Source organism: Polypterus senegalus, chromosome 12, assembly GCF_016835505.1.
Source record: "Polypterus senegalus isolate Bchr_013 chromosome 12, ASM1683550v1, whole genome shotgun sequence".
NCBI lineage: Eukaryota > Metazoa > Chordata > Cladistia > Polypteriformes > Polypteridae > Polypterus > Polypterus senegalus.
The window spans coordinates 93,226,365-93,244,372 of record NC_053165.1 but is presented as its reverse complement, the minus strand read 5'-3'; the positions used below and the strand labels follow the sequence as shown (position 1 = coordinate 93,244,372).

The following is an 18,008-nucleotide window of genomic DNA, read 5'->3' as shown; positions in this document are numbered from 1 at the left end:
TGCTAAAGAGCTGTGTGAAATTCTATATAGGTTGATACATTTGTTTTACGTTTTAGTTTTCATTTTAGATTGTAATAATCAAACACCCTTCCTGTTTTATGAGAGTATAAGGTAACTAAACATGTTTGATCACCACATAGTGACAGAGAGAGAGAGAGTTGCATTAGTTTTGAATTATCAGGCGGCAGGTAGTAGTATTCCAAGTCTAGCCAGAGTGAATTTTATAGTGTGTCTTTAAATAACTAAATCCCTTTTTCTACTTTTCTGCCATGTTTAACAAAACATTTCAATTCACGTGTGAAGCTTACTGATTATGCAGATTTATATTGTGGTGAAGTTTGTTGCAGTAAAATAACATGGACATTTAGTACTCGATTAAAATAAAGTATTGTTTAGAAACTTCAAAAGCCTTCCATATTAGCCTACTACTTTAAGGATTCTAAATTTAACAGGCATGCTTTGAAGAAGATGAAGCCACCTAAATAAAGCTGGTTTATTAATTCTCATATGTGACCTTATGTGGATTTGTATCTTTAGTATTTTAAACAGTTTTCATTTGATGTACTACTGACATTTTGAGCGACTGCACTATAATGTACAGTGTTCAGTGATGCTAAACATTAGAAGACTGAAATTGTTTGAACTTTGCAGTTAATGTGGTTTGTTTCTTTAAATCTTCCTACCACTTAACTGTTACCATGTAGTGATGATTGCATGTCCTTGAGGCACTTAGTTATTATTTTCATATAATGCCTATGTAAAAAACTCTGTTCAAACTTAAGGTGTCAAATTGCAAAAAAGGGAAGGCGAGGAAACAATTCTCAAGGTAGGAAGGAGAAAAGTGCAGAAATGTAACATGTAACACTCCTGCTTTATTCATTCTAGTGCTTGCTTCTGTAATACACCTCTATGAAAGTGATCATTACTTTAACAAGTCAAATTGCAGTCTTTATTTCATTACAGGCAATTGGAAAGGAATGGTCATTTATTTCTACTTGTGCCTAGCCATCCATTTCCTGAATTTAAAATAAATGTCCGATCTGCCTGTTTTCAGTCCATAATTAGCAATGACCATGATTTTATTTTGGGCTAGTCTGTGGCTGTTTTCTTTTAGCGTTCAGAATGCAGAATTGCTTAAAGGATCTCCGAGTTCATCAAAACCTATTGAACATAGTATTTCAAATAAGCCCAGTGTTTAGGAGTCCATGCAAAAGTGCCATTTGATTAATCCTTATTTCATGTACTTTCAATATTGTGCCAGTAACTCATGTGGAACCAATGTTAGATGAAACTTGAGCTGGGCTGTTTAACCAACTGTTATTTTGAGGTAATTATTCCCATACCCCTAAACCTCTTAACTCCCTTCGGTCAGCCCTGAGTTACTTATGATGATTTTCTGATATTTCCCAGGATTTCTCTAACTGGTAAATACAGTTGATGGACTTGGTTATTAAATTGATGCCTTGTTACTTGTGATCATGTCTCCAGAAACCAGAATAAATTAGGGCCGAAAGAGCAATAGTTGCAGTTCTTATTGAGAAACCCTTTTTTCTGTAATAGAAAGGTCCTTTGAGTTAGATGTTCTGAGGCTGCTTGCCATGTGTTGCTGGAGTGTATTTTGTGTAAAATGCAAGGAATGCTTTTTTTTTTCCCTTTAAAATTTATTAAAAGTGCTACATTATGATAAACCGTTGTTCATTAACAGTTAACTCTGTACCATTAACATGTTCCTTTATTGTTAGACTATTGGCTTTGAAATAAAAGACAAAACAAATTCCCTTCGATGTTAACAGTGAGTAGTTATTTTGTGAGATTGCAGGTGGGGACCCAGACATCTAGAAATCGGTAGGTGCAAAACCTAGAGTCTCGAAGAGCTTTTTGGAGTAAGACTGGAGATTTTCATCTGCAGACCTTAATTTAGCGATGTTGATGAGATCCTCCTGTACGTACAAGTCATCCTGTGTTTATTATTTAGCTCGACTATAAATCACACTGCCTCTGGTAATGTCCCTTTTGGTCTATCTTAATGGAGTGGGGTTATAACCGTCTTCAGTCCAATTGTCTGTCGTACACGGAGGTGCTTTGTATTTTCAGGTTCTAATGGCTGTTGTCTTCACTGTTTTCAAGCCTGTTTTGCGTGCAACATTTCCATTAACAAGCTGTTGCAAGGTACATCTCCCTGCAGGTGCCGGAGATACAGGTAGTCCTCTGCCTGTAAACTGATGATGCGAATCTCTGACAGTTTTAAGAGCAATTGGCCAAACTTTTCAGTTGGCAGTTGGTGACCTTGCATGGTGTAATCCATCAGAGCCCGGTTTACCTGCTCCTGGATTCGTGACACTTCCCTGCAACTCTCTAGTCCCTTGGCATCTGAAATGAAAGGTAAACACAAGTAAGGCAACACCAGTTTTGCACAATGTATGTGTTTTTTTTTTATTATTATTATTTTTTTATAAAATAGTCCTGTGCCCAATTGGAAATGTTTAGAACAGTGTGATTCTATTATGTTAAAGTAACCCAAGTGTTAAACAAACCTATTAACATTATTAGAAGGCAATCCTCGAATGGGGTAAACAAAATCCACAGAACATGTATAATTAATCTTCAGCATTGTTTGTCAGATTTGGTCCTGGGTTCCATTGTACTATCTGGTTTGATTCCAACACCAAATCTGGAATTGTTTCCTGCCTGTAAGTAGACAGCAAGCCATGTGTACTGTGTTTTCTTTTAGTCTTAGGAAAATTCATAACTAATTTTTCTCTTACAAATTTTAAATCCATTCTTTGCCCGTTACTGCGTTCATATCTGTATGCCCATCAAATGTTTGTTTTAATAATTTAACGCGGGGTAATGAATAAAGTATGAATTCCTAATACGCTAATGTTTCCTTAAAATAAGAATGGACAGTTTTATTGAATTCTACAGTAATTGTAACTTTTAATGCAGGAACCTTTGAAATCCATGCCAAGTTGACCGTTTGCAGGCTGGAACTGGTGCCTGACTGGTGACTTAATTGGAATAAAAACCAGAAGGTGCCGAACTAAGTTTGCCAGGTAAGTGCTAATCTAGAGCAGAAGTTCTCAAAGTGCTTGGGTCTGGGGACATCTTGACACCTGTCAGATCCTGGCCATGATGCAGGGCTTTTATTTTAATGTTGCAGTAGAGGAGTTTGAGAGTCTGGAGATTGGGTGGCACTTTAATTTATTAAATACAGTACACCCAAAGGAATAGTTGACCTGCCGTTCATGAATTTTGTCTTTTTCATTTAGGTTGTTTATGGCACTGCCTTATGGCAAAATCAGAGTTCAACACCGAAGCCCTACATTGAAATAAAATAATTTGCAGTCCTGAGTCAAGTCTTGTTTGAATCAATTTGTGATGACGCCACTGCAATACTAGAGGTTGGGAAGCTAGAATTTTATAAGAGTAGAGGACTTGACATTTTTAATTGGTGATTTTAATGTCACTTCAATCAATCAACTTTTATTTATATAGCACATATTCATACAAAAAAATGTAGCTCAAAGTGCTTTACAAAATGAATAGAGAAATAGAAGACACAATAAAAGATAAACATAAGTCAACATTAATTAACATAGAATAAGAGTAAGGTCCGATGGCCAGGGTGGACAGAAAAAACAAAAAAATAAAATCTTCGGTCAGACACAGTGCTGTCACCTAGAGGTCCACACTTTGAGAACCGCTGATTTATAGAACAGAGTTAGACTGAAGATCATACTCAAAGTTAGAAGTCTTTTTTTTTTTACCCCCCAATCCCCCAAACCCAATGCCTCGTTCATGTGATCTCGGGCAGACAGTTGGTGTTTTCAGCGTCAGGTAATTTTGAAGAAAACAAAGCTTCCCAAATTCTCTGAGTTGAGACTTAATGCTCACCTTTCACATTTGTTAATTATACAAATAAATGTAACCCATTCACCCCGAGACGCTGTTTTTGTGGCCCAATGGCATCTCTTGCAAAGTGATATACATTTTAGTTTATTTCCATTTATGTTCCTTTTATTTCAGTAGCAAATTAACAGCAACTTTTGTTTCTCTGGAAAGTCCAACCAGACATTCCTAGAAACGCACTGAAGTGAGAAGGTGAAATGTCACAATATGTAGAGCACGTGAATGCAGCATTCATTTAAGCTCGACCCCCATTAGGCATTGAAGTTGTAGAGTATTAGAAATATGTTTCTTTCATGACTTACCAGGATTGAAGAGTACTAGGTACTTGAGACATACAAACTCCTGTTTGTCCATCTGCAGTGCTCTTAACTTCACCACTAATCCCTGGGCCCGGGCAACCAGACTGGCTAAAACCGTGCTGGCCTCTGAGGTAAGCGTCACCACCTCAATCTAAATATGAACAGAGAGCTGTGGTTAACTTGACACACTGGAGCAGCCTAAAAGAGGGGTCTTGGGGGAATTGCTGATCACATCCCACTCCTTTGTTAACAACTTGTAGGGCAAGCAGATGGTAGCCAGCAGATATGCCTCTGTTGATTTTTCTATTGTTTCTTTTCCAGTGTAGATTGAAAGGGGCTTCCGGAATTATTTCTACTACTTTTTAATGCCCCCAAGGATTCCTAGAACCCATGATTACTCCCAAACCCCCGTCCCCCCCGATCTCAGTTTGTGGTCTCTGTTTCAACATTGAGTGCCTTCAATGATGGGGGGAAAAAATGTGTTCTGCTGTTTCTTTCCACCGGTGGTGGTCTTCGGGTTTAAAACTTCATGAAAGTGTTCTTCCTCTGCTTCTATGTGCAACTTTTTGTGTGTAAAATTAAGTCAACTGTTAATAGCCTATGGAGGAAATACAATCAGTTGGGCCGATTAACAGCTTTTACCATAACTAGAAATGTGAAGTCTATGACATGCGTTGGTAAACATTGAAGAAGTTACACAAGCAGATGTAGTTAAAGTTTTTACACTTTAAGAAGTGTAAAAGCAACAGGGAGTAAGTAGACTTGACTCTATCATCCATGGGTTTAAACATGCAGACACCAATCATTGACATTTGGTTTAGTCAACGTCTCGCTGTAACACAGGCAGAGGTCTTGTTTGTAGTGAAGAAAGCCTCTTGACGGCAGACTAATAGCTTCGTTCTTATTTGTGCTGTTAGTGCAGTGGCTTCCTTTGTGAGCCTGAGACCGCTTGCCTTACAGTTCTATAAATTTGAACCGGTGTTCAGATATTAGTGGCTAAAAGGACACACAAGTCAATTTTGGCTCCTTTGTTGATACAAGATAAACGATAGTGTGATTTGCAAATATATAAAAAAATAAACTCGCTCGACCCCTTGGACGTTTTCACATTTTCTTATTAAACATTTAATCACAATGGATTTAATTTGCCGCTTTTTCACACTTCATGTTTTCGAAGCACACGCTGATACAGCACATCGCTGCACCCAACACATGACAAACCAAGATTAGGACCCGCGTGTAGCCGCGCAGCGGGTGACAGACACCTCAGCACCACACCAGTTCAGATGGAATGGAACAATGTGAGGTTTGTGTGGCAACTGGGCGAAAAGACAAAAGGGTGTCGGCGACATCCTTTACCAGTTAGGTAATAGTTTGGTTCAAAGAGATTTTTTAATTATATTTAAATGCCAATGTAAATGTTGAAAATAAATGTATATAATTGACAAACTTTTTATTTTGCAGATGGAACAAACTGTTTTGCATTATCTTCTGGAACCAAAATTGCTAATCCTTTATTTAAATTTTATTGATTGTAATCGTATGATAACGTTATTTAGAATATGCGAGTACTGCTTAAGTAATATCTTTACTCTCAACGTATTCAGACTCTCATAAAGCAGGTGATTCTGTGGATTTTACGACATCGTACGTTGTCATTTAAATGTTTAAAAAAATCTCTTTGAACATAACTGTTACCTAACTGGTAAAGGATGTTTCCATGGGTTTGGGGGGGAAAATGCAGTTGACCTATTGTAACAGAATCAGGCTAAGTGAAACATTTTAATGACACCCTGCCACAGACCAGGGGCATCATTTATAAACATTTTTGGGAATATATGTGCATAAAGTTTTCTAAAACCGAACATATGCACATCTATAATCAATTATAGATCACAATTGCCTTGTAAATTTGTATGTGAATGACCCTCCAATGCTGCCCTGAAACGTCCATGTATAGATCATCATATCAACTCATACATATGCAGTCATGAGGCTGCAGAACTTGTGGCTGCTAAAGTGGACTCCCTCCTGATGAACTGAGACCCCGTAACCTACATTGAAGAGTATCTGGCTGTACTTCACAGCTAAGGGTACAAGATGATGCACAGGATTATTGTGCCTATCTTCACCGTTCTGGGGAAAAGTGTAAAGCACCAGTGCCTGAGCGGGTAGCTGCCATCACCTGGCACATGTAATGACACAATTGCTATTATAATATATATATACCAGGCAATATGGAATACGGAGGGTTCAGCCAGCCACCACGTACAGAGCCGTCACGTCTGCCAAAACTACTTTCCATCAAAATTAAATTCATTTTTGTAAGTGAGGCTTGAGTGTGGCAACTCTAGTTAGGAACACAAACAGCATAGACATAATCAGGTCAAGGGATGAGAGGGGTTAAAATAAAGTGAAAGCCCCCAACAATGACTTTCTTCTGAATTAGTAATTGAGCCTGTTTTTATGCAAAGCCTGTAAAGGGTGCTGAGTAAATTGGAACATCATAACAGGTTTCTAAAAAATAATATATATATTAGTCCCCACAATTTTGGTTTTGAGGCCTTCGGGGTCTGAATGGTTAATATAGCCACCCCCAGTTTTTGCACTTTGCAAATATTTAAAAAAAAAAAAAAAAAGTAAAAACATCATTGTATATTGGTAGTCCCAAACTCTGGTCCTGAAGGGCCTTATTGGCTGCAGGTTTTCATTCTAACCCATTTCTTAATGGGTGACCAGTTTTTTCTGCTAATTACCTTCTTTTTGTTTTTATTGACTTTTTTTCTTAGATTTGTTCCCCTGAATTTCTTCCTTGTTCCTCTGAATTGCTTCATTTATTTCCTTAAATGGCACCCCAAACAGAAATGAAATGTGAAGTGAGTGAACCAACAGAAGGCCAACTAAGTCAGGACCGCAAACTCTAACCAGTTGCTTAATCAGGCGCAGAGTCTTGTCGTTTTAATTAAACCCGTTCTTTAATTCCATGGCTTGTTGCTGCTGTCATTGTGCAATAGCAGACATTTCTAAAAATAAGTGATTTTCCTCTTTTCTAAGAGCAGACTGTTAAAATGTCTTGTGGACCTGAGCAGATCAGCATTCCTGAGACCTTCATCTTTATCTTCAGATATTGTATGATGAACACAGTTTGCTTCTCATGTTTTGGCTCATTTTGTATTTCATTGTTTAGCAGCGAATTAAGGGAAAAGAAATAAAGGGTCTGAGTCTTCAAGAGCAAGTCAATTAAAATGAATTCAAAAGAAGTTAATTAGCAGCAAAAATGGGCCACTAATTAAGAAAAGGGTTAGAATGAAAAGCTGCAACTACTATGGTCCTCAAGGACCGGAGTTGGGGACCCCAGCTGTGTATAATGTGATTTGGCAGTGCATGAAAACAAGCTCTCTGTGTATACATATAAAATACAGCAGTTTATATCTTGACCAGCTTTCCGAAGACTTTAAAATTTAGTTTAAAATGACTTGTAGATTGTATAATGTTAAAAAAAAAAATCTTGTCTAGTTTTTCATTACCTGCTGCCCTGTAACCAGCATTATGTGCCCTTCTCTTCCATAGGTAACCTGACGGTAGAGGTGGTCAATGACGAGAAGTTCACTCCAGCAGTTCTGTAAGAGCTTCATCTGGTCCTCAACCTGAAAGGCACAAACGAATCATAGTGGAGGTGAGCCGAGTAACTTGTGAAGTGTGTTTTTTAAATGATTCTTGTATTATAATTGGCCTATGAAAAGTATTCACCCCCTTAGACGTTTTCACATTTTATTATTATGTAACACTGAATCACACTGGATTTATTTTGGATTTTTGACAATGATCAACAGAAGAAGTCTTTAATTTCAAAGTGAGATTAGATCTCTGCAAATTAAAATACGGGGTGTCCCAAAAAGATTATCAGAGTTTTAAAGAGCTTGTAGCTTGGCACCCATTCATCATTCTAAATCCTACCAGCCTGCCCAGCAGAGGTGCATCAGAAGGCAGCCCAGATTCCACTACAATGGCAGGCTTCGGCCTATACCAGTCATTTTGCGTTTTATACAGGGTGTCCCAAAAAGATTATCAGAGTTTTAAAGAGCTGTAGTTTGGCGCCCATTCATCGGAGACTACAGAGCAACCTAGTGGCGTCTTGAGGAATTAATCTAATCTAGTTTCATTTCGTATATAAAAAAAGAATATCAGAGTTTCAAAGAGCCATATTTATTGAATTATACAAGCATATACAGAAACTGTTGTTCTTGTGTTTCCCAAGTAAAAAACGTTAGTCTTGGGGGAGTCTCGTTCATGTTCAATAACTGCATTAGGGTTTTCTTCACCCCAAATTCATACATTATGGTGATTTACCTTCCCACTAATGTGAAACGTGGCCTCATCACTGAAGATAATCAAGGAACAAAAATCGTCATTGGTCTCCAAATTTTGCAGGATGAAAGTTGAAAACGTGTCTTATCCCCTCGTCTAAGGGCCTGAACCAACTGCAGATGATACGGTTTCATAACCAACCGGCATCGGAGAATTCTCCATACACTTGACTTTGGCGTCTGTACTCATGACGTGCTCGTCGAGCTGATTTCGATGGGCTCCAGGCGAGGGCAGTTTGCACTTGGGTGACATTCTAAGCAGAGGAGGAAGTTTGAGGTCGCCCGATGCTTTTACCTTTGCAGATACACCCAGTATCCCGAAATTGTTGGTAACATCGACGGATGTTATTGTCATTCGGAGGGTTGGTCCCATATTGTTGGTGAAATGATTGCTGTACAGTTACAACCGATTGAGTTCTGGCGAAAAAGCTTTTTGTTGTGGCACAGCCATAACTGTAAACGTAACTAATCGAAACGCACTGTTAGCTTTCTGATAAGCACTAGCACCATCTACTGGCAACGAAATGAAACTGGATTAATTCCTCAAGACGCCACTAGGTTGCTCTTCAGTCTCCGATGAATGGGCGCCAAACTACAGCTCTTTAAAACTAATCTTTTTTGGGACACCCTGTATAAAACGCAAAATGACTGGTATAGGCCGAAGCCTGCCATTGTAGTGGAATATGGGCTGCCTTCTGATGCACCTCTGATGGGCAGGCTGGTAGGATTCAGTCCTGCTTCCCTGGCTTTGTCAGATAAATCATTACACCCATCTGAGGTATTCTGTAAGAAGTCCCTGCTTTGCTGTACCTTAATTTCCTTGAAGAAACAGCAACCTCTGGCCCACTCCACCAGAGCAAAGAGCGTCTTCTCTGCCACACGACAGATCGTTCTAAAGGTGCTGTGACAGTCGTGTTTCCCACAAGTGGTTTGGTCTTTCTGCAGATGACTGAGCACCTTAGAGCGCAGCTTGTAGTCCTCTACTTCACATTTTAACATCTCCAGAATCAAACTGGAAGCTGGTCCAGGGTACACGGGAGAGGAGTTATTGATGCTAGCTGGGATGGATGCAGGAGACAGAATAGAGACAAGACTAGAACTTGCAGATTTCTGATGACCGCTCTGTGTGTCATATAGGGGTGGTGTGAAGAATGGGACATCTGAGGGACTTGTGGTGTTTGCACACTGGATGGGCTCTTCGGTAGCAGGGAACATACATTGATGGGACGTTACTCTTGGCAGGTAACTGATGGCTGCCAGTGCTGAGGGGTCTGGCTGGATGTTGTATGGTACACCCTGCTCCTCCAGTTTCACTGCTTGCAAAGCTTTGTCCAGGCCTTTCTTTTGCTGCTTCATCTGACGATCTCTTCTATACAGTGAGCTGAATTTGTTTCGCCCGCCTCGCATTCGGTCCGCTCTGATGGCTGAGGAAATGAAGGGAGGAAAAAATGGAGACATGAATAAGTGTATTATTCCACTTAAAGCAGAAAAAGACTCTCTCTTAAGGCATACATTTACATAACTGTTCATTTTATCCGATTATCGTGCTTGTTCAGAAATTGTCATGTGCAAACATTCACTTTTTAGCATCTTGCGGTTAGCAAGGCTAACAATTCAGACCGAATGTGGGAATTGGATGTTCTTCCAGCAGTAAACTGAGCAGTACTGGAATTTGAAATGGATGGTGTCCTGAATCTTTAGTATAAATTTAAAAGAACAGTGTTTGGTGATTGCTATTCTCTTCTTTTACATTTATACTAAAGATTCAGGACACCATCCATTTCAAATTCCAGTACTGCTCAGTTTACTGCTGGAACCAAACTAACCAAACTCCAAAGCACAGAGGAATGGATAAAGCTTTCAAGACCAGTTTTCATCATCTGCAATCATCGGCTGAATCTACATCTCTGCTTTCAGCTTGGTTAAAAAAAAAAACACGTCACGATGCACAACTTTAGGGACTGTTTACCCTGCTGGAGTGGGGTGTAGTGTCCTGACCAAAAGGGACCCAAGTGGTGACAACCATCAGCAAAACAAAATGGCATTGTGATAAGCAGAACTAACAAAATTGTCCACATTTAATAGTAGAATGGTTTTATAATGGAGGAAAGATGTAAAATTTGCAAACCTTCCAAATATAAAAGGAGAACCCAGAAAATGTTAAGATTTTTATTGATGTCTCAATCATAACATTGGAAGTCATAGTGAGATGGATCTCTGGCTATTAAGTAAAACCAAATACTGTTCATTCACTTCATAAGGAAATGTTCTTTGTATTCATCTCATGACTAATGTGCCCACACTTGTGACAATTAGAAATATTGAGAAATTTCAAACCAGATTATGCGCTCTCTCAACTTTTCTGTCTGGTGGTGCCATAAAGAACATGGCAGATGTACAGATAAAGGACAGTTGATCAAAGGGAAACAAGGAACTAACCTGAGGGGAAAGTACCATTTAGAGTGATCAAAAACGTTTTGCAAAAGTTGGTGACAAGGAGATCAAAATGAGTTAGACGCCGAAGAGCAAAGCCAAGATTTTTGAAGGCATCATGCTGCTCTTTTGTAGTCCCAACATTTTGTAACTGTGCTGCTTGGACGCTCTGGCAGTTGAACAGTGTTTTAATGTCTTTTGATTTTTGACTCGGTCTTGTGTCGAGGTTTAGCTGACAACTCGCCTTTAGGTTGTAGCACGGTTTCGAGTCTGGATTGTTTTGGCAGCTTCCCTTCTAATTGTCACCACCTTATAATTTTCATATTGGTATGAGTCACAGTTTTGAACTTTGGTTTCAATTACAGCTTCATCCCTCAAATGAGTTTTCTGAACTTCAAATTTGACATCTAGCTAATAACGCTTGGCCATTTCTGTTCCTACTTTGGTTTTTGACAGTGGTTTTTCCCAAGCTGATGCATTGATTCATTGATTCTCATGACATTTTCTTTTTGTGAGTTGGCAATTTTGGAGTGTCAGTAGAGACAACAAGAAGCAGGTGGACTGTGTTTGTACTGTGGTCCAGAAGATGCAAAAACATGAAAAAAAATGTGCATGGTAGCTATGATACCGAGCTCAGTGCAGCACCATATTAACAAAGCAGGAGGCGATAATGCATCGACTCTGCTCTTCTGAGCAGTAGTAAGCATAGCTACTATAATCATTATGGCCTCGACCATGCAGAAAATAGCAGTGACAAAAAATTAGAAATCGCAGAAAAATGTATTAAATTGTTTAAAAATGGTAAACAACCAAAAATAATGAGTTATAACAGTCACTGATTTTTGAGTGGTAACCATTCAGACCATCAAGCCTAACAGATAAGCCGTCCCAATATTTCCTTCAGATTCTTCTTAACACTAGAATTACCAGAGGCTACGAGAAAACTCGTAAGTCCGGCCCACCTTAAATCTGTTCGCACCTCTCCGCCATCGTCTTTTGTCCTGTATATGTGCCAATTAAGACAAGCAGCCGGCTATTCCATCCCCCACCGTCGCAGAACGTTCACGAAGTTCTCCCAGCTCATGCCTTGTTTGATTATCTGGGAGTGAGTGAACTGCTGGAGTTTTAAAGTGGAAATAATAGATTGTTATTTGGAACACATGCATTTAATGTGTGTTCCGTTTCTACAGTAATCTGTGTAAGCAGATTGTTAAAACAAACTTTCATATTTTTGAAATAAATGTTACAAAATGTAGGCATAAACTATAGAATGTGTGAAGCCTGAAGTCCAAAGATCAAAGACTTTCACGAAAGTTTCAAGAACGATTCAACAGCTTCCGTGGCGTATTGGTAAGATTTGCTGACTTGTAATCAAGGGGCCACCGGTTCGATCCCCACTGCCTCCTATATTTGCCGTTTTCAGTAGTGCGCTGCTCTTGTTAATATACAGGACACACGTACAAACTTTGTTTGGGGTTATGAAGTCAGCAATTTGTTCAAGTAAAACTTTTGTGACACTTTATCATGTCAGTCGCAACAGTATCAAAAAAAGATCGCATTACCGCAAAACATTACGTGATTAATCATCAGAACCAGGTGTAATTGAAAAAAGAGCAGGCCAAATCGAGGTCAGAAATAAAAGGCAAAGAGTAGACAACAGAGTCTTTTTACATTTGCATCATTCAATGCACAAAGCGTGGATTTACACAATATCTGACTATACGCTATGAGAATCTGTGATCCTGGAACAGTTACTGCAACGACTTGCTGAATTGAGTTGAATTTCAAAGAATACACGTATATATATGATCACGGAGGAGCGATGGAAATTTTAACAGGCAATAAGAAAGGTAATGTATATATTCCGCTAATAACATTACACACCAAAGAGATTGTGATATGCCATTCATATTAAAATGTTTACAGTTTACTGTGAGAATAGCGCTTGCTATGACAATCAATAAATCACAGGGACAAACATTAGAAAAAGTCGGATTATTTATTAGAGAAACAGAAACAATATTCACTCACAGGCAGTTATACGTTGCGTTGTCACACTGTGTCTCCAAAAAATATTGTTTTTAATGAAGCTTTAAAGTAAAAGTGCAAATAATGAAATTGAAACAATTCCAAAGAAAAAAAAAATTAAAATTGTATATCCGATTAACCAAACACAGGGGTTGGTGAGCAAAGCGAGCAGGAGGCGAAGCCCCTTAGTACTTGTATAATATGAAAAGAGAGAGATTTGGATGGGAGACCAGTATATAATGAATTAGAGTAATGCATATGTAAGTTAATTAAAGGATGAATTAGGATCTCGGCGTCATGGAAGGTAAGTCAAAGTAGAGACCAGCGGTAATTCTTAAGTGAGAGAACACAACCTTAGTTAAAGAATTAATTTGTGTTGGGAAAGAGAATGTGGAATCAGAAATAACCCCAGGATTACCAGCTCTACTGGAAGGACGAACTGTAGTATCATCTAAGCTCACAGCAGACCTTTGACAGCTCGGCCTTGGACACAGTCAACATGATCTCAGTCTTATCCTTGTATACCATAAGATAATCTTTTATATCACTGAGGCAGTTAATCATTGAGGAAGATGGCTGCTAAGATACATTGACTGCCTTGCTTTTTAATGTTGTAGGTGCTGTGTGCTGCTGCCATTGCAGTAGATCTGTGGCCTTGCTTACCTTCAGGCTTCATTCCAACACTCAAACACTTCTGAAAGCGACAGGAAGGACATCTCTTCCTTTGAGTTTTATCAATGGGGCAGCTCTGTTCTTCCACACAAATGTAGTGCTTATTATTTTGTACCGTCCGTTTAAAGAAGCCCTCAAAAAGAAATAGAGACACAAATTGGTAACTTATCATGAAACAACTTTTGACAGTTTACAGGGTATATTTAAAGGAAGTTAGAAATGCTGAAATGTTTTAATATGTTAGAGGAATTGAAGACCATCATTAGCAATGTTTTTGGCTTGGAAGTTGTAGTGGGGCCATACCATAATTTTTCTCTAACATTAGTATTTACTTACCGTGCTAAGTTATGCATTGTTTGTATCACTAAAAAAAATAGCCAAGCAATGGGTGCTTGGTCTGACGCGATTGGCATCAGATCATTGTGGTGCCCCCTAATATTGTCCTCATCTGACCAGATGCAGCCATAGTGATTGAAATGTTAAGTAAAGTGAGAGCCTCACAAGCATAGCTGCTGTCCAGATTATCAGGTCAGGTTGGGGAGCAGGCACTGGTCCAGCGTGTTGCTGCACCCACCACACAACAAAACAGCTCGGGCCCCTGGTTGGCAACCCCCCAGGCAAACAGGTGGTCCAGTCCCACCCTCTGGAAATGACCATCTATCGGCTGCAACTAGGTGTTAAGTGGGCGTCCCCTTGGCCCGGTCCAGCCAGTTAGCAATGAAGATCCTGTGAGCTGATCACCATTGCTGAAACTCGCCATATGGCAATAGTGCCGTAACTGACGCTCCTTCCTAATGCAGGTAATGTGCCTCATTCGGGACTCCATCAGTCAAACCAGAAGTACTCAAGGATTGTCCGAAGTACTGGAGGAGTCCAGTGTTCATCTCAGGTCACTGATAGCGTCCATGACTTGGAACCCGGACTTGAAAGACTTGGCCCTTTGTCCTTTTGCAGGGATAGCAGGAGCGCCACACACTCCTTTCCAGCAACCTCATGACCCAAACCGCTCTCCCAGTCTGTCTACTGACTTCATAGGAAGAGTCACTGGAGCCATGAATGTCACTGCTGAAGTAAGTAAACCTCTCGCCGCGGTCGACACTCTCTCCAAAGACAGACACACACTGCTGACGGCTGTATCGAAGAGGTCATTAAAGGCCTGGCTCTTGGTTTTTATCAGGACCCTCGCAAGCCCAGACACATTGACTCTGTGATGATCACAGCATCGTCAGCACAGTCAAGATCAATGAATCTTTCTTCACTTGCCCCACTATGGGCTGCCTAAACTGAACCACGCACACCTTAAGTTTAGAGTCCGTCAGCTCTGAAAAACGACAAGCCATGAACAGAACACACAGACTACGTCCATAGCATGACTGGTCGTATCGCTAACCACTGTACGGCCATGGGTTTGCTGGGTGGCATGATATTGGCAGAAATGTGTTGTTTTTACATGCAGACCTGTTCTTTCAGCATCAGAACACTGCTTCTTTGAGATGGGAGCATCAGACTGCTGGCTTCTTTTCCATGAATCGGGCGCTGGGCGCTTCCTTGACGGCTTCTTCAAATTTAGCACGGTACTCTTCAGTGATGGGTGAAAATCAAGATGTCACTCTGCCCCATTCTGATCCGCCTGATGTCTTGTGCATCATATTCCTGGAGGTTCTATCTTTCTTTGGTGACTTGTGCTGTGTATCCTCGACTGCGCAGCGCTGTGATCAATTCTCAGTTAAAGTATTGTAAATGCAGAACTGATACACATGTAAATGTAGATTTGTTAAAATGCACAGAGAACAAAGTAGAAACTGATTACACACAAATGGAAACCAACAATGTCTGCCCATTAATGAACCAGTGAACTACGGCCAGTTGACAACGGTGCAGGTTAAAATCCTACAAGGGAGTCCTGGAGACCTCGGCCAACTGGCCGTCTACCTGCTCCTAGGTTTTCTATGGCGAGTCTGCGCTGGCCGTCCTATCTGATGACTTCTTTAACACCTCCATGTTTACTTGTTCTGCGTAAAATGTATTTGGCAGTAAAAATGCAGGGAGAACCACCTGCAACTCCGCATCACTGAGCCAAAAGAGCTGCTGGGGGACTTCCCGCGTTCTGAAGAACCTCTAAAACCAAACACCATTCAGAAGGAGGACGTGCAAGTGGTGCAGAGCTAGAAGTACCTGGGGGGTCCACGTCAACTGCAAATCGGCCTGGTGTGTCAGTATGGTGGCGTTGTACAAGAAGGGCCGGAGCAGACTGTGCATCCTGAGGAGGTGTGTATGCAGCAAGTAGCTGGAAATGATCTGTCACTCCATTGTGGCCACTGGTGCTGTTCTGCGCTGCAAATGCAAACACTCCTAGGCAAACCGAGTGAATTCAAAAGACACACAATGCCTGAAGAAACTTATCCGGGAAAACCTGCGCCATCACAGTGAGAACCCTGGACACACTGGAGGAAACTGATGGTGGCAAATTTGGATGCCATCATGAAAACCTCCCTCCAGGAGGCACCCTGTTGGAGCACATTTAGCCACAGACTCGTTCCACCACCGCGTGCTAAGAGCCTCTGGGGGTCTTTACTGCCTGCTGCTATCGGGTCATTCAGTGCTTCCTTCCAACATCATGAACTACATGCAGATAGATCTGAAAGGCACTATATAAAGTATAAACATAGATATGAAAGGCACTATATCCAGTATAAACATAGATATGAAAGGTGCTATATACTGTATAAACATAGATATGAAAGGCACTATATAAAGTATATAGATAAATAGATATGAAAGGCACTATATCCAGTATAAACATAGATGGATTTGAAAGGCACTATATAAAGTATATAGATATGAAAGGCACTATATCCAGTATAAACATAGATATGAAAGGTGCTATATACATTGTCTATAGATAAATATGAAAGGCGCGATATACTGTATAAACATAGATGGATATGAAAGGCACTATATATCGTGTATAGATAGATATGAAAGGCACTATATCCAGTATAAACATAGATATGAAAGGCACTATATCCAGTATATTGATAGATATGGAAGGCACTATATACAGTATATAGATAAATAGGACTTTATTTATTCCCTGGGGGATCTTTAAAAATAATGTCCATTATAAACATATATGAAAGGTGCTATATACAGTATAAACATAGTTGTTAAAGGCGCTATATACAGTATATAGATCGATATGAAAGACGCTATATACAGTATAAACATAGCTGTGAAAGGCATTGTATACAGTATATAGATAGATAGGACTTTATTTATCCCTTGGGGGAAATTAGGCGTTTTTACAGAAGACCTTTAAAAATAAATACATAAATAGATAAACCAATAAATATAGCATTTCTCCTGCGGTGTTGCTATCAGTGTGTGAAGAGTGGGAGAAGAGGGTTGCATTGACAATCCAACACAATGGGCAGCACATTGAACACATTTTATAAGTGGTCAGAAACTTATAAATAACTCATGAAAGAATAAAGTTACGTTAAAACCAAGCACACCATTGTTTTTCTTGTGAAATTCCCAATAAGTTTGATGTGTCACATGACCCTCTTCCTATTGAAAAAACAAAAGTTGGATCCAAAATAGCCGACTTCAAAATGGCCACCATGGTCACCACCCATCTTGAAAAGTTTCCCCCCTCACATATACTAATGTGCCACAAACAGGAAGTTAATATCACCAACCATTCCCATTTTATTAAGGTGTATCCATATAAATGGCCCACCCTGTATATACTCACACACTATGGTCTGAACACACACCAGCATGATTATAAAGTAAAAAATTTAAAAAGAAAGCAAACGTCATACTTGGCAGTCCCAATCCCAGTGAGGCATTATGCAGACGTATTGCTGTTGATATGTATGAAGGAGCCCCCTTAGCGTTTCTTGACCCTCGTCTGTTGAATGATGTGTTGGGTGGAAGTCTTCACTATTGGGGTATCACAGTGAGGATGTGCAGCATTGTTCATAATGGCACTCAGCTTTGCTTTAATTCTCATTCATTTTGTAAGTTTCGCACAATATACATGAATTGTAGATGTTTTGTAGTATTTGTCCTGTGAATGTGTTTCTTTATATTTCTGCTGCTCTATGCATTTAAATTTCCCCTTGGGATCATCTTAATCAATTCTATTTCAGCTTCTTGTACATTTTTGATATGCTGTTTAATTTCCTCACACAGACAAACCAAAACAGTCCATCGTACCCATTGATGTGTTTTCTTCACAGAACAACTCAGTACTTACAAAGTCGCCGCTGCCAAGCAGCTCCGACTCTCACCT

The 18,008-nt window shown here is 39.8% G+C and overlaps 3 protein-coding genes across 6 annotated transcripts in view; 2 read left to right on the top strand and 1 right to left on the bottom strand.

The window, feature by feature from the left end:
• raver1 (ribonucleoprotein, PTB-binding 1) overlaps nt 1–1,202 on the top strand; it is a 39,814-nt gene extending 38,612 nt beyond the window's left edge. For both annotated transcript variants that reach the window (XM_039772930.1, XM_039772929.1), the window contains one exon: nt 1–1,202. This exon is cut by the window's left edge and continues 2,634 nt beyond it. The gene's annotated coding sequence lies outside the window, so the exon portion shown is untranslated.
• Nucleotides 1,203–2,105: 903 nt separating this feature from the next.
• LOC120540501 (nuclear receptor subfamily 5 group A member 2-like) overlaps nt 2,106–18,008 on the bottom strand; it is a 112,095-nt gene continuing 96,192 nt past the window's right edge. Inside the window, exons 4-8 of the mRNA XM_039771341.1 lie at nt 13,700–13,841; nt 9,386–9,999; nt 7,736–7,855; nt 4,212–4,359; nt 2,106–2,370 (exon numbers count right to left, since the gene is read on the bottom strand). Coding sequence (XP_039627275.1) covers nt 2,123–2,370; nt 4,212–4,359; nt 7,736–7,855; nt 9,386–9,999; nt 13,700–13,841 — 1,272 coding nt within the window. The 3' untranslated portion in view covers nt 2,106–2,122. The remainder of the gene's footprint in view (nt 2,371–4,211; nt 4,360–7,735; nt 7,856–9,385; nt 10,000–13,699; nt 13,842–18,008) is intronic.
• The window catches only part of LOC120541374 (probable DNA double-strand break repair Rad50 ATPase), a 67,152-nt gene continuing 51,390 nt past the window's right edge, over nt 2,247–18,008 (top strand). For 2 of the 3 annotated variants that reach the window (XM_039772934.1, XM_039772935.1), the window contains exons 1-2: nt 2,247–3,053; nt 7,779–7,884. The gene's annotated coding sequence lies outside the window, so the exon portion shown is untranslated. The remainder of the gene's footprint in view (nt 3,054–7,778; nt 7,885–18,008) is intronic. The other variant, XM_039772936.1, reaches the window with a different exon arrangement.